Source organism: Trachurus japonicus, chromosome 17 (assembly GCF_045865225.1).
Source record: "Trachurus japonicus isolate A0001 chromosome 17, Traja_1.0".
Lineage (NCBI taxonomy): Eukaryota > Metazoa > Chordata > Actinopteri > Carangiformes > Carangidae > Trachurus > Trachurus japonicus.
The window spans coordinates 13,883,514-13,899,150 of NC_140923.1; the positions used below are offsets into that span (position 1 = coordinate 13,883,514).

The 15,637-nt window shown below is 42.0% G+C and overlaps 1 protein-coding gene across 19 annotated transcripts in view; it reads right to left on the reverse strand.

Annotated features, from left to right (window-relative positions):
• Positions 1–253: 253 nt before the first annotated feature.
• Positions 254–15,637, reverse strand: part of LOC146970269 (receptor-type tyrosine-protein phosphatase mu) — a 172,126-nt gene continuing 156,742 nt past the window's right edge. For 9 of the 19 annotated variants that reach the window (XM_085804828.1, XM_085804821.1, XM_085804816.1 and 6 more), the window contains 9 exons: positions 14,086–14,240; positions 13,346–13,481; positions 11,085–11,234; positions 9,800–9,973; positions 7,621–7,752; positions 4,218–4,343; positions 2,366–2,529; positions 1,972–2,107; positions 254–1,246 (listed from right to left, as the gene is read on the reverse strand). In XM_085804828.1, coding sequence (XP_085660954.1) covers positions 1,193–1,246; positions 1,972–2,107; positions 2,366–2,529; positions 4,218–4,343; positions 7,621–7,752; positions 9,800–9,973; positions 11,085–11,234; positions 13,346–13,481; positions 14,086–14,240 — 1,227 coding nt within the window. In that variant the 3' untranslated portion in view covers positions 254–1,192. The remainder of the gene's footprint in view (positions 1,247–1,971; positions 2,108–2,365; positions 2,530–4,217; positions 4,344–7,620; positions 7,753–9,799; positions 9,974–11,084; positions 11,235–13,345; positions 13,482–14,085; positions 14,241–15,637) is intronic. The other 10 variants (XM_085804830.1, XM_085804825.1, XM_085804824.1 and 7 more) reach the window with 3 other exon arrangements.

Below are 15,637 nucleotides of genomic sequence, written 5' to 3' on the forward strand. Positions count from 1 at the left end.
GCTTGTAAAGACTTCTTATTTAACAAATGTGCTTCGAACTAAACAAATGCATTAGTATAACTGCAACAAAAAAAAATCATTGTCATCTAAAGAAAGTACAATGGAAGAAACATTCATGAAAAGTGATACTGTGGCACCAATTAAAAGCTCTGAACAAAGAGGTGGTTGTGTTTTCCCTCATCTCTCCAACAGATGTCGCCCTAATGTCATATTTTCTAGCTCCACTTAAAAAAGAGTCAGAAAAAACATAATCCAATGTTTATATTGTAGATATATTTATATAATATCTTTTTTTTCTTAACAGTGGAATTGAACCGTCATACGAGATGACCAAAAAGAAACAAAGAAAGAACACAATACAGTCAATAAACCAAACCTATAGAACATATGATTGTCACTTACTGAGAGTCACAAAAAAGTACATACTGTGAATAAATAATCTACAGAAATATGTACAATATGCACAACAAGAACTCAATGGAAGTGCAAATAAAGCTTTGGATCCCTGTACAGGAAATAAGGAAAGCAAATGTAGACTGAGCCAACTGTCCCCAACACACAGTATGAAGCAATAATTATCTAGAAGTCATAAATTTACAGGACATTTAGTAACATTTAGGCTTTGAACTCCTGCATTAAATGACTTTTTAATAATGAGCAGAACCAAAAAAAAACAAAAAAACAACTGAAATCAGAGTAAAATGAACACATTACAGTATGTACAGTGTATCGCATTCCACACAGAACTGGAGAGTATTTTAATGCTCATCTTCCAATGAGGATCAAGGCAACAACCACGGGACTACAGGCGGCTGAGAGCAATAGAGACAGAACGATAGAGGGACCCAGAGAGGAGGCGACTCACTGCAGAGGAATTTAAAAAAAAAAAAAAAAAAAAAAAAAACTGACTGTGCTCCTGCTGGCTTCCTTCGCCAGTACGGACAGAAACAGGCTGCGATATTTAACACTGTACAACTCTGCTAACTTTCCCATCTACGCCAACCGAAGACCAGAAGAACAAAGGAGCTGGTCAAAGGTGGAGCTGCTCGTATGGTTGTCGTGTGTGTACCTCGTTCCTGTCGAGCTGATAACACACAAACACGCTTAGCACAATGCACACATGTGAGAGCTGCAGTCGTCTGAAAAGTCCCAAACTTTTAAGTCTCTGAACGTGCTCGCCGGTAACTCTGAGTTACCCAGAGTTCAAGTACTCCAGCGCCACCTCGTAGCAAAACTTGTACTGGTCCTAGAAGACAAGAGGGAAAGAGAGGAAAGATTAGAGAAAATGAACCATCTGATTCGAGGTTTGCTGCTTGGTAATTAGATTAAGTATTATTTTATGAATATCAATCACAGAAACACAATATGAACTGAAATCACCGTCTTAAATCTACATTTTAACAGACTTCACCTCTTCAACACATATCACGTGAGCTGATATTGTGCTTTAGTGGCGCATATTTCCATATTACAACAGTTACACATAATCAAATTACAACAACACATTTGCGAAACAGTGAAGCTGAGGCTGTAGTGCCCCAGGCTAGATGTCTGCTTTTCTTTAATCAAAGCATAATAAAAAACAATTTTGAAGCAAATAACAAAAAAAACTTGCAGATAGCCATTTGAAAGTCATCATTTTGTTCTGTAATGCCTTCATTGGATGGAGTATAGAAGAAAGCTGACAGAAAATGAAGGGTAAAAAAGGTCCAACCAGAGACTTAATGCTGTAGCTGACCTGAACGCCCTGCAGATAAACACTAAGTATATTTTCAGTCCCCATTATCCAGAAAAAAATTTCATTTAATTTTCAATACTCAACTATGGAGGGAATCAAATCCTCAAGTCACACATTTTACAACAAGAACACCACTTCCATGAATCAGTGAAAAAAGCCCTTTAATCAATAATCACGTTAACAATATTCTACGAAAGCCATCTCTGAAAAAGACTGTTGAAAGGGCTTCTCACCAGTAGGTCCACCATGTTGGGTTTATTGTTCCTCAGTGTTTTGACGGCGTGGAAAACATCCACAGAGCGCTGGTGCTGAAGCATCTCACAAACGATGCTGATGGCACAAAATGTTCCGCTGCGGCCGCCTCCGTTCCTGCAGTTAGAACAGAGGAGTGGAGCATTAGAAAATGAAATTTGAGTTACAGAAAATTTGAAGTTTGATATCGAAGGTTTAGGTCTGAGACAGAAAAGCTCATGTTGCACTGAGGAGTTGCAGAGTTGAGTTTTTAGTTTTGCTGCAGTGAAGCTTTTCAGTCAGTAGGTGGAGATGTTTCATTTTTAATGGCAGCATTGGGTGAGTGAACTTCTTCCTGCACTTGTGAGTGTTGTTGTTGCACGGAGGGAAACTTACAGACAGTGGACCACAGTGCGTCCCTCTCCCCCGTCGTACTCCTCCTGCCATTTGTCCACCTGTCGGATCAGCTTGAGGAAGGAGCGCTTGGACATGGGCGTGTCTCTGTACATGGGCCAGCCCAGGAACTGGAACTGCTGCACCATCCGGTAGCCGTCCTGAGGCTGGAGGGGAAGGACGGACAGACACCACACCGGTTATCCCAGGTTAACACACATAGACAAGGTGGGGGGGCGGGGGCGTTAATCGCTTTGTGTGTGCAAAGATGCAATCTGACTGTAAAGATGCAGGGCTGAGCTATAAGCCTCGATGGGCGACAACTAGGACAGGAGATGGATAAGGGCAAGAGGAGTCGCTGATGAGATGAACGGAGGAGATAGACGGGTTGATAGATGAGCACAGTTACTGCTGGAGACGGATAGATAAGCAATCTGAGATACAGACTCTCTAAATCACACTCAGACATATTGATCAATAACACTTGTCCGTGATCATGTGTGATTAGACTGTACCGCACTTAACATGCCGCTGGCGCCTCTGCCGGCCGCGAAATGCAACATGTAAATGTGACGAGCGATTATTGACAACCCGAGGCAGACTGTGTGTTGAGGTAAGGAGCTTACGCAGGTGAGCGCAGGTTACGCCAGATCCTGTCTATAGCTCAATGTTAAAGGGTCAGTTCACCCAAATCACAAAAATCTGGACCAGACCTGCGCTGATAAAGTGTCTAAATAACATAATTTTGATTTTACTGTATTTGCCCAAGCTGTGAGACGCCCATGTCTTTGTTCCTCCATTCATTAAACAGTATGTGCACTGAATTTGTAAATTGACATATGACATATGTGTTTAACTACTTATTACAGATCACAATCAGTTCTTTTTCCTTGTCTGGATCTTCCACACAACATCATAGAGACTCCTTCTTCATAAACTAGTTCCAGCACTTCGATTATCTAGAGCAGTGGCCCCCAACCAGGAGGTCAGGGCTCCCCATGGGGTCCCAAGATAAATCTGAGGGGGTCACAGGATGATTAAAGACACAAATATATTAATTCTGTCAGGCTGCTAAATGTAATTAAAATTAAACTACCGGACAAAAGGAAAATTTGGCTGAACTGCTCACCAGTCATACTCATTACACAACTGAAAGCTTTAACTTGTGATCAGGGGTTATAAGGAGTCACGGCCTCAGTTCTGGCAGTGGAAAACCAAAAAGTATGGAGTCCTGAAAGTGTAAAACTATCAATTACTGAACAGAAGGAAAGTTAGAACCCTCTCAATGCCATTAATCATCATTGTGAACCTTGAACACAAATTATTCATTGTGCATTGCAGGTATATGTAAAACTAAAATTATTTACACATCTAGATATAGTTCTCTTGAGAAGAGAAAATGTTCTTTTTTTGTAATTTGGGGGAAACGACCCTTGGAGACACATCCCTGCTGTACCTAAAAGGTGTTGATTGATGGAAAACTCAGAAAGTTCAACTTGTTTTTTACCTTTTTAACTAGATGTGAAAACTTCTTGAAAATACACGTGACTCGTGGCAATCACACCTCAGTCCAAGCACTGGTGCTGAGGCATAGTTAAGGAACATAATGATTGCCACTGCACAGCATGAATGGACGGACCAGCATATGAGTGGGATGTGTGAGGTGTGCAGTCACAGAGTAAACTGGCTGTTGTGATCACCCGCAGGGAAGAAAGACAAGCAAGTTAAAAAAAAAAAAAGGCAGCAGAGCAGAAAAACTATGTGTCAACCTCCTCGCATAAATGAAGTGATTGTTCTTTTCCTCTAAACAAGTAGTTTTTTCTGTTTGAAGCATGACCCTACTGTGTCACCGTACCCGTGCTGCATTGTAGATCCTAAATATTCTGCTGATGATGTCCTCCTCCAAGTCGGCAGAGACGAATTCAACCTGGATAGGTCCATGGCGGTGGACTCCGTTTTCTGGCCAGTACTGTGGGCACAACTAAACAAAATAGGCATGTACACACACACACACACACACACACACGTCCATTCGCACACAGATACATACAGGTATACCAGCGCACGCACATTAAAACACACACACACACGCACACAGGGAGGAAAGAAAAAAAGAGAAACACACAAGAAAAACAAAGAAAACAGAAAAGGATTCATTAGTTTTGGAACGAAAACCACGCAGAGTGATCCAGTGACATTCATTTAAACGCGTTTGAGAGGTTTACATGGAATTACAAAGTTCGAGGACACCAATGATGAGGCACAAGAGGTAAAAAAGAAAGAAGATGAATTGCGTGCAAGAGTGAAGTGCTTTCTTTTTAAAGTATGATGAATTGCTTCTTCAGTGGAGAACATTCAAAGAACAGCTGGAATTTCTGATCTGCCCAAAAAAACCAGACACAGATGTGGCGCAAGTACGAGAGCTTTCTACTAATCATCTGGCGCTTTGCACAACAAATCAAACAGAAGTTCCTCAAAAACCTTGGCTAATTGTTTGCACCTCTTCAGCAACAGTGGGTTTCTTTTCTTTTTTTAACTATATTTTTCAGACTGAAAGAAAACCTGAAAACTGTCTCTATGAAGAAAAACCTAATAAAGATAAGTTGATAAAAGGTTAATAATTTAGGTTATTGTTCCCAATCCGCAGAGCTACATGAACTCCTGCACTCATTTTCCAAATGTGCTCATTTAATCTGAATGTCATTTAATATCGACTACGAATATAAAAAGTGAATATTGTTAGATAGACTTTGCGCACAGTCAAACTATTATTATTAAGGTTGGTTTTGTAAAGTTTGCCTTCAGACATTTCAACCATTCTCTCACTCTGTATAGCTATCCATTAACTCTAGATAACAATATCTGTTTAAGCTCATGCTTTAGCTGATTCACAGTTGAAATAATCGGCTAATGGTGACATTTTATCTGCTACTTTTAGCTAAATATTTCAGTAATTTCTGATAAACAGCTGATATATCTAGTTTAAAACAGTGGATATCTTTCTCTGCTACTTTTAGCGTTAACTATTTCAATAGTTTGTCAGAAACGGTCGGCTACGTTCAGTTAATCCACTGTTTTTAATCAGCTATTTCAGCTGTTTAGCGAAGGTGAATTTTAGCTAACTATTTCAACCATTTGTTATCAGAGTGTTAGCTAAAACTATAGTGGGAAAAAACTTTGAAATAACTAATAGTTAAAACAGTGTTAGGCCTTCATCTGCTATTTCTTTAGGTAACCTTCTCAAATTGGTCAGAAACCGTTGAAACAGTAAGCTAGAAGTAAGCTAACCCATATAAATGTATAAAGCAGGGGTCATCAATGTTTTTCAAGCGAAGAACCCCTAAACTGATGGAAGGATGGAGCAGGGACCCCCTACTATAAAATTACGTTTTATATTAAACTGGGCCTAGTTCCATGTATAAATGTACCTTGTTTTTGTGCATTCAAAATTAAACTATTCAAATAATACACCGGTTTATATGTTAAACAGGTACGCTACAGTGAGTAGGGGGCCGTGCCACTGCCATTTATAAACAGATGTTGTTAAGTGATACCAATGCCAATATTAGCAATGTCTGTTAATTGCATGATAACCATGCATACAATCTATTCAAATTGGCATTTTTATTTGAAACATAATGTGGAAACCAAAAAATATTAAAGAAATCTTTAATTCTAAACAACCAAAAACAACCTAAACCCTGCAGTACCTCAGCGGACCCCCTAGGGGTCACGGACCCCCTGTTGAAGACCTCTTTATACCAACTGTTATTTGTAATAAAGCTATTGACTATTTCAACCATTTCACACTAGCTAACCGTTTGAACTGCCAATTCATTAAGTAGCTATTTCAACCACTTCTTACTCATTACTCTCCCCATTATTTCTCTATTTGCTCCCTAACAAATTTATACTGTCAATTGTAACCCTGAACAAATTGGCAATTTTCTTTTTATATTATTGTAAAGTCAATACTTATGACTGATTTTTATACTGCTAAATGCAAATTATTTTAAATTGCCCCCATTGGATTTAAGAATATAGATGGTACAGTTGGTAAAAATACAAATATGTGTGCCTAGTTCTATCCTTAATTAAAAGTATTAAGAAGCAGGTAGCCTTTTGACAGGCAGTGTTACGGACTGGCAACAGTGATGAAAAATACAGCAGGAGAAATAAACCCCTGGGACATCTTCATAAGAACAGCAAAATCTCCCCTATTTCTGCTCCTCAGGAGAGAGAAGCCCAGTTAAGAACATGCACCTGCCGAGCACACTGCCAGCCTCATCGCACTAAATCAGACTGCTGGAAGTGTACACACACCAAATGAACAAATTCTGACCAACACACATGCCCACATGCAGTCACACAGTCATGAACAAACACAGGGGATAAAAAAAGAGAGAGACTGAACTTGAAAAGAAGACAAATAACAGGCCTGGGTACATGCATACAGATGGACAAACAAATATATGCTCACTTTCTTTCTTTCTCTAACATGCAAAATAGCACAAACACATATACAGTCTGAGTGTGACAGCTAAAGCGTCTCTCCCCGGCTTCCTTTGAGAGTGCGTCAAAACCTGACAAATTCAACAGATGCAAAAACAAAGGAGCCGATGGAGGAGATAGTACACCGCCACCACCTGCCTCGCCTCTATCTACGCCTTCCCGCCTTCCTCCCATCCCACCTGTGCTGTTTCCTTGGCTGGCTGACTGGCTGCCTACAGTGAGAATATTGAATGAAAGGCCTTTTCTACCCAGCCAGTCAGCCAGTCAGTCAGCCACCGAGGGAAAGGGGATTTGGATGGGGAGAGCAGCCTGGCTTCAGGCTTTGATCCCCGGGTGTTATGACAGAGCCTCAGGCTGAGAAATCTGGAGAGTCTCTTCCACAGGCCTGTCTCTCCATCTACCCCGCGCTTTCATGGCAAGTCCTCTTCCACTCGGCAGCATCTACCTCATTTCAAACATATTCTGTGTACACATATATAGTATATGTGTTTGCCGGCGCGGATACATCCTTGGGTTCATACTTGGGGGAGGAGAGAGAGAGAGAGAGAGAAAAAAAAAAGCAATCTTTCTCTGAATCCAGTTCCCACGCTGTTTGTGTAACTTTATTAGATACAGACTTGTGATGAAAGGAACTGCTCCGGGTGTCGTCTGTTTGTGAGCCTACCTCCGGCAATATCCCCGGAGGATTATTTTGTATATTCTTTGTGCGCGAGTGTGTTTGTGCACATGTATCAGGTCGGGTTTACCTGGGCTGGGTCAACGTCGTTGAGCATTACTATGGAGGTGCAGTGGTAGTCCAGCACCAATCTCCAGAAGTCCTTTACTGTGTTTGGCAGCGGGTGCTGGGTCACAATGAATGCAGAAGGCTGCTTGTAACTCTGGAGGAAAAAGAGAGACAAAAAGAAAGGGGGAAAAGGAACTGGTTATATAAACATATGACTGAATACATCTCATGCATATTATACAGCTTGTAAGCTGATGACTTAAAATAAAACTATAACCACATCTAAAATGACCTCCATCCTTTGACCTGCCTCTCAGTGAGCCTTGTTTTCTAATGGAGATTCCATGTTAGGGAGATTATATTGGGATGCTGCTCTTTTAATGTGCTTTCTGGCTCCCGGAGGTAGCCCATATTAACGGAAAGGATCCTGTAAAAGGTCACCGACTCAATCCAGGCGAGAGCCAAAAAGTCCATCACTTGTCAAGGTGTTCTTTGTTAGGTCCACCCTGAATAAATTTATCACTTGAAAATTGCTATACATTGCATTTTCTGTTGTCTTGTGCTGCCTTTTAGTTATTGTGACATATACAACCACAGACAATTTAACCTGAGCGCAAGACAGAGGTGTGTTTAAGTATTTGTGGGGCAAGTCTGTCAGAGCAATTCGAGTCAAGTCTCAAGTACAGTGAGTCCTTGAAGGCCTGGAGGGAAGTATTTCAGGGCTGAATGCTGACAACTGAAATGGAAAAGAAAAAGAAAGAAAGAAAGAAAGAAAGAAACGCAATTTTTAAAATCTACAGCTCTATGACAACGATGTGAAATGATCCAAAGCTTTAAAACGGCTACTGGACCTTGAAGTGAGTAGATTTTGTCAGCTGCTGTTACAAAAGTGGAGAATAAACTTTTACCTGAGATTGAATGGTTTTGCTTTCACAGGGGACTGAAGGTTCAGTATCAAGGCAATCGTTCTGTTTTAACATAAAACCAAATGCAATCGATCTCACTCTCCTTTTACCGAGTTAACAATGTTCATTGACACTCAAGCTACAATGTGTATCACTGCAGTTGTTCTGAACTAAACTTCATAATATTGAGACACTTAATTTTTCTGCCCACATCATTTACAAATACAAAGGGATTATTAGGATATAAGAAACACATACAATTCAGCCCAGTGCAAACGATGACCTTGATAATAAAACAGAGCTGCATCAACACCTCTTCGACAGTGGCAACCAAAAGTCATGTTGAATTGAATTGAAGGCATTAAACTGGGGACATGTAGAAGAATCATTGTTGTACAATGGACACAGCTCACAGTAAAATTGTGATGTTTTTCCTTGTACCAACTCTGACACTTCTGTTAAGTGTTTGACAGAAAAAGCAACACAAGGGAAAGTTGCAGTTCACACAGAGACGGGGCAGCTGTAACTTCTTGTCCATTAACCACTTTAAATTACAGTGATGCAATTAGGGAGAATCCAGATCACGCTCCTTTCAGTGTCCCTGCTCAGGAATGTGGGAAAACAGGGTTAAAGGAATAGTTCACCAAAAAATGAAATTCACCCTCATGCTGATGAATTCTCCGGAGTAGTTTTTTTTCCTCAAAGTGCATCTGGAGACTCGAGAGGCCGGTTCATAGTCCAACGAAAACTTTATATGAGAGTAATAGGGGCCTGACACAAAAACATCCATAAAACTACACAAAAACCATTTGATATTCCTCCACACTGCTCATCCGCTGCAATCCAAGTGTCCTGAAGGGATATAGTCCAGAGTTTACTTGAAACAATGTCATTTAGGACATTTTTACAGCCTAAACAGTCCTGTATTGAATTTGCCTGGTGCGCACTCTTGTGCTCTCGTGTTCACACGTTGCACATGATGCATGTGGATGTGACCGCACTTGCCTGAATGACGTCGTTTTGGGTAAAAATCTGGACTATCTCCCTTCAGGACACTTGGATTGCAGCGACGGAGCAGTATGGAGGAATATTTCATGGTTTTTGTGTAGTTTTATGGACGTTTTTGTGTCGGACGCTATTGACTCTCATATAAAGTTTTGAACGCCCCTCCCGGGTCTCCAGATGCACTTTGAGGAACAAAAAACTACTCCATAGTATTCATCAGCATGAGGGTGAGTCAACAATGACTGAATTTCATTTTTTGGTGAACTATTCCTTTAAAATTTGACAACTTACATCCATGAGTGCAGCGTTGATGTAGTTGGAGCTTTCCCCGTCGATGGTGATGAGGAAGGGGAGGCAGCGGTCCGGGGGCAGGACGTCCATGCAGCGGTTCTTCTCGTGGTTCCTGGGCAGCAGGGCGATGCTGCAGTCCTCCACCCGCAGCGTGGGAGTCACCATGTTCAGAGTCTGTCGGGGGTTGAAGCAGAATGATTATACAGTGTCACATTGACACTGGAAGGTACGCAGATACAGTACAGTAGGCGTCTTCGAGTGTGCTAATTATCTCCCGATATGGTAATTAACAATGCAATTCTTTAATCAGTTATGTTAGTGATAGCTCCGACTCCCCTGATGCGACCGTGATGAAACTTAGTGGGACATATCACTCTGATTGGTCCGAGGAGGGGTGCTACTATTACAGATTTAAGTGATATATTTGCTCCTGATTGGCCCAGAGGGGGACTGTGCCATTCATCAAGAGACAACATGTTTACTCTTGTTGTGAACTTATCCTGCACTTCAGATTAATGCCCCGTTAGGGATTCACATACAGAGACTTTTTAAAGGGATAGTTCACCCAAAATTCAAATTTCACTCATTATCTACTCACCGTCATGTCGACTAAGGGCTGGGAGAAGTTTCAGAGTCCTCTGTGCCTTCTCTGACTTACAGCGGGGCTCAGCGCAACACTGCATGTCCATATGACGGTTGCGAACGGAGCTCACTTTTCTTCGTCCAAAGAGACACACCAAAAAACATCCAAATACCTCCATAGTGCTCATCTGTAATGTCCCTCTTGTATTGAAGCCCCAACATGAGAAATTGTTCCCAAAAAAATTCAATAAGTCTATATTTTAAGCTTTTTTTTTAGCAGAAGCTCCCAGTGTTGCTCTGCCAGAATCTTGCACGATTTGCGGAGCCGTGAACTGAGTGTCTGTGCAAATCGCACGAGATTTGCACAGACACAGGCAAAGCACTGAACTGAGACACTGGGAGCTCCCGCTACAAACAAGCTTAAAACTTAGACTTATTTAATTTTTTTCAGGACAATTTCTCATGTTGGGGCTTCAATACAAGACGGACATTACATACGAGCAGCATGGAGGTATTTGGATGTTTTTTGGTGTGTCTTTTTGTTACAAAGACAGTTGGTATCCATTTGCAACCGTTATATGGACATGCACTGCTATGCCGAGACCCCCTGTAACTCAGAGAAGCCACGGAGGACTCTGAAATTTCAATTTTGGGTGAACTATCCCTTTACAGAGACTTTTTAATGTCCTGAAAATGTCCTTACCCTGAACTCCTCCTTAATGGGGCTGGAGTTGGTCTGCGGATCCAGGCGGTTCATGTCGTAGTACACGGAGCGGAGTTGACTGGCAGGTATAGTGGTGTCGCCACAGAGGCATGCCTCCAAGATGGCATCATGGATGAAGACATACTGCTCCTGCAAAAAACAGCATCCTCATTGCGAATCTGTCAAACCTGCTCAACTTGTCACAGCGGACAACGCTTGCAGAATACAACATTGTGGGTTTTTTTTCTTTCTTTTAGCAGAGATACAGTGCATGAGCCAGTGTTGCTGAGTATTTTTGCTGGGAGAATTCAGTGACCTTTCAGCAACCTTAACATGATTATTCTTTAGTCCCATGGCAGTTTCTATGACTAATATTTGTCATTGTCCATGTTCAAAGGTTACATTACATATTTTTGCATTTTTTTGGTTCAAAGCTGATTTGATTTTCTTACAAAGCTCCACGAATAAAACTGAACAATCCATGACATTTTGAAAAAAACCTTACACAATAAAGAGGCTTGAAAAAAAAAAAAAAAGGTATATTCTTAAACTCCCTGGCCTTTTTGGGTTTGCAATGAGTCTATAAAACCCAATGACCCCAGCAAGGTTGAGATTTCATCATCATTGTTGTCAGGATCAAGGCATGAACAAGGTTGATGTCTGAACAACAAAGACAATCCTCCTCGCTGCTGCAGAGTGAAACAGGAAATCGCGACACGTTTCTTCCTCCTCCTCCTCCTCCTCCTCCTCACATCAGTCAGTCAAGCAGTCGACATGGTGACACGGCTTGAGGCTTGATGTAAATCTCTTCTGAAGTGACATTTTCAGCTGACACACCCCTGTCACTTCGGACCAAAATCCGCACACATTCACAGGGGTCACTGATTTGCAGATTTACACAGAAACACGTGTTGCCATTTCGTTAAGTCTGGTAACCCGGTTTGGGGAACTGGTGACCTAAAGTGTTTCTAGACTATCCCGGGCCGGGTCAGCAGGTCGGCGGTTGAATTAAGGCGGTCGCACCAACAACCCCACAGATCGACAGAATTTATCTGAGCTCATAAACTGTAATCAACAACAACAAGCTCTTTTCATTTCATTTCTGCCGACAGATTAAAGCACGTCTGAGAGCTGGTGTCTGGCCGCGGGGCTGAGGAGCCGTGCCAACGAGCCTGAACACCTGCGAGGGGAAAAACGCACACATACACACACTTTGAAGGTCACTGAACTTGAAGGAGAGTGACTCAGGGTGAACAACATTTGGTCTCCAGTTACTCGAATCCCAATTCGGACGTCAACAATGAAACATTTGCCCATTAAGTCCAATGACGCTTGTGATTTAAAGGGAATTACGGTGAAATGATGCATTCAACGAGACTATGGACACCTCCAGATGGCCGGTGTTCAGAAAAGCGCAAAGTCCTTCGGTAGTCCACACTGGCATAAAGCTGGAGGATGAGCCGGGGATGTTTTCAGCCATCGCTATGAGCTAAACGCTGTCAGTTACAAGCCTCTAAACCCTTTTATTATGGCGTGTGTTGCCAAGTATGTGTGTTTAGCACCTTGGGAAATAGCTTGGGTGTGGACCACAGTAAATATCTTTTGTGAGAAATGATCAGTCAAAATGTAAAAGGGGGCCTGAATGACGACTACATCAACATCATCATCAAATCAAAGCTGAACATACAAACACTGGTCACGTGATATGAAACATAACTTCTCAGATTAAAGCAGAGCGCTTCCTCTTCAGTCGCCACACAGAGCTTCATTAACATTTTTGATTCTTTTGTTACATAATTTAATGTACTGTATTGCCACTGTTTGAAATATGCAAGACTTGAACTGGAGCTTGCGAGTGACAGCGAAAAAATAAAATTAATTACGCTGCATTTTAAAAGATAATGGGCATCATCAGTCACTGGCACAGTGATTAACAACCTTTAGCTCCTGGATCACCTAAGCTGCAGAATTAATGACTAATAAATGACAAGCAATGATTTATTTCTCCCCAAAACAAGACATGTTTTTGGTTAAAAGTGCTGTCTTCTGTGCTATTAAATCTGAGCATTTGTTTTGGAGAACCAGAGAAGTGGGGCTTATGCTAAGAATTACTTGCAGATACTAGTTAATCCACCTTTGATGACAACAGCCTGTCGAGCTGCGTCCCCCCCCCCCACTCTTCCGTGTTTTTTTTACTGCGGAGGCCCTGAGGACTGATCCCAGCTCTGCTGAGGCCACCGTGGGATCAGACTTGGCCGTACCTCAGTCTGGACCATGTTGACCCTCCGCGACCGCAGCTCCCTCACGCAGTTGTAGATGTCTACCACGCCCTCTCGCTCCGCCATGTCCAGCATGATGTCGATGACGATGAAGCAGCCCGTCCGCCCAGCCCCAGCACTAGGAACAAACATACAAATAATTAGCTTCAGAGGAAGTGTAGAAAAATAAAAAATGTGTTTTTTTGTTGTTATATTTCACTGGATTATACATATGATTGTAAAGGGTTAAAGGTTAATATGCTTTTATGACTTTAACAACCACATTTTTAACGCTAAGCTCCCAAAAAAGACATTTTATAAGTTAAGTGTAAGTGTAAGATTTGGAGTTTTCTTTGCCTTGAATTTAAAGTAGCACTATGTAACTTTTAAAAGTTTGAATATCATATTCTTCTCCTACAAATAAGAAGTTGAACTCATGGGTAATTCTCTACAGCTGCAGTCTGGCTTGGGTCGGTGTGGCCCCTGTTAAGCAAAGGTTACATAGCCTCACTTGAAGGTATCTGCCTCTGAGATTTCTGCTGCTGCTTTAATACACTGGAAGCAAATGGGATTTTATTCACAGCCTTAACAGCAATGAGGGAAAAAAGAAAAATTACTTTTCCAGGTTCTCAGAACAATCTGTATTTTCTCTTTGGGATTATTTGTCTGGTAAAAAATGTTCTGATTATTATTTGTTTGTATATCTGCACAAACTGGTTAGACTGAAAACAGTGCACACCAACCTGCAGTGAACCACCATCGGCCCGGCGTTGGTCAGGGTCTTGGACTTGACTCTCCTAATAAATCCCAGCAGGCCGGTGGCGTGATAGGGCACGCCGTGGTCCGGCCAGCCCGTGAAGTGAAACTGTCGAATCTCCCGGATCTCATGGGCTCCCCTCTGAGGAACAACAGAGTCATCGTGTTACAGAGCAGCAGCAGAGACACACGACTGGGATGTGGCGAGGAGACAGGGAGGAGAGGTCGTTCCAAAGCAAATACAGAGCTGGATTGAATGCAAACACTCACTTCATGGACAAGGTCAGGGAGGAGGGTTGAGCAAAGTTTCTATTATCTCACAGCAAACTGGATGTCCAAGGCTGCCGTGCCCGTATTTCTTTACCTCCTGTGACACTTGTCAGTCTTACCGGGTCCTTACAGGGACACGGGATTATTACCAGCCACAGCAGCGTGACTGGTGTTGGTTTCCCCCTGTGAGTCTCTGTGTGTGTGTGTGTGTGTGTGTGTGTGTGTGTGTGCAGGTCGTGTGATGGCAAAATGTGGTGCTATACTGCAGCAGAACAGCCACAGAGGCAGGTTGGAGCTCTCCGTCAGGACATGTGTGTCTCTGGGGAAAAAAAAGATTTTGTCCAACTAATAGAGTCGCAGCCATTGAAGATGCCGTCACCAAACTTTCCAGATGCGAGGTTGAGATCAAAATAAAAAGCCATGTTTTGAAGATGGATGTGGTCTGAGTCATGGACCAGCAGGCGAACATGTTGTGGCAGCTTGTGTGTGACACCACCATAAAACAGCCTCTGAATTATCTGTGGATTTTGTTCCTAGCAGGTTGCAACTGAAGTTTATTTTCTAAGGGTGGACCCCGTTATCTGTTGCTATGGGTAATAACTTAAAATGTCACGGTAACCCTAAATCACTAACAGTTTGTTCTTCAACATTAATTAACCAACATTTAAAAGTTAAACAGGGGGAATGTAATGGCTGGAGAGGGCTCTGCTGGGAAAGCTCAGTAGATTAGGAGAACGGTATGTCCTCTCCTTCCTCAGCAGCAGTGGTGGGGGTACTGCACTGCTGAGAAATGCATCAGATAATGACTGATTACTTCGTCTGTTCCTGTTTAGATCCTCTTAGAAATTACTTCCTTTTCACATTTTTATATTTCATATGATCCTGGCAGAATATGTCACTATTTATTGTACATACTACATGAAATTGAAGCTTAAAGGGATAGTTCCAACATTTTGGCAAATTGGCCCATTGCCATAATCCCTATAGTCATAGCAGTAGGTTTGTTACCTGCTGCTCAGAGCTACGCTATGGAGGCTAATGGGATTTCTTTTTTTAGGTTTCCCTCATCAAACTCATCAAATACACAATCCAACAACTCCAAAACGCTCTGGTGGACAAGTTGTGACCTGCACATTCACCACGCTATGAGATAATAAGAGAACGTTACCAGACAGAGTTGTTTTCGGGGTAAATTCGTGCAAAACTGCTGATGCGCGTTCCCGTCGGGAGCAGTTTTTCGGGCAAGCAGTCTCTGCATTTACCTCTAAA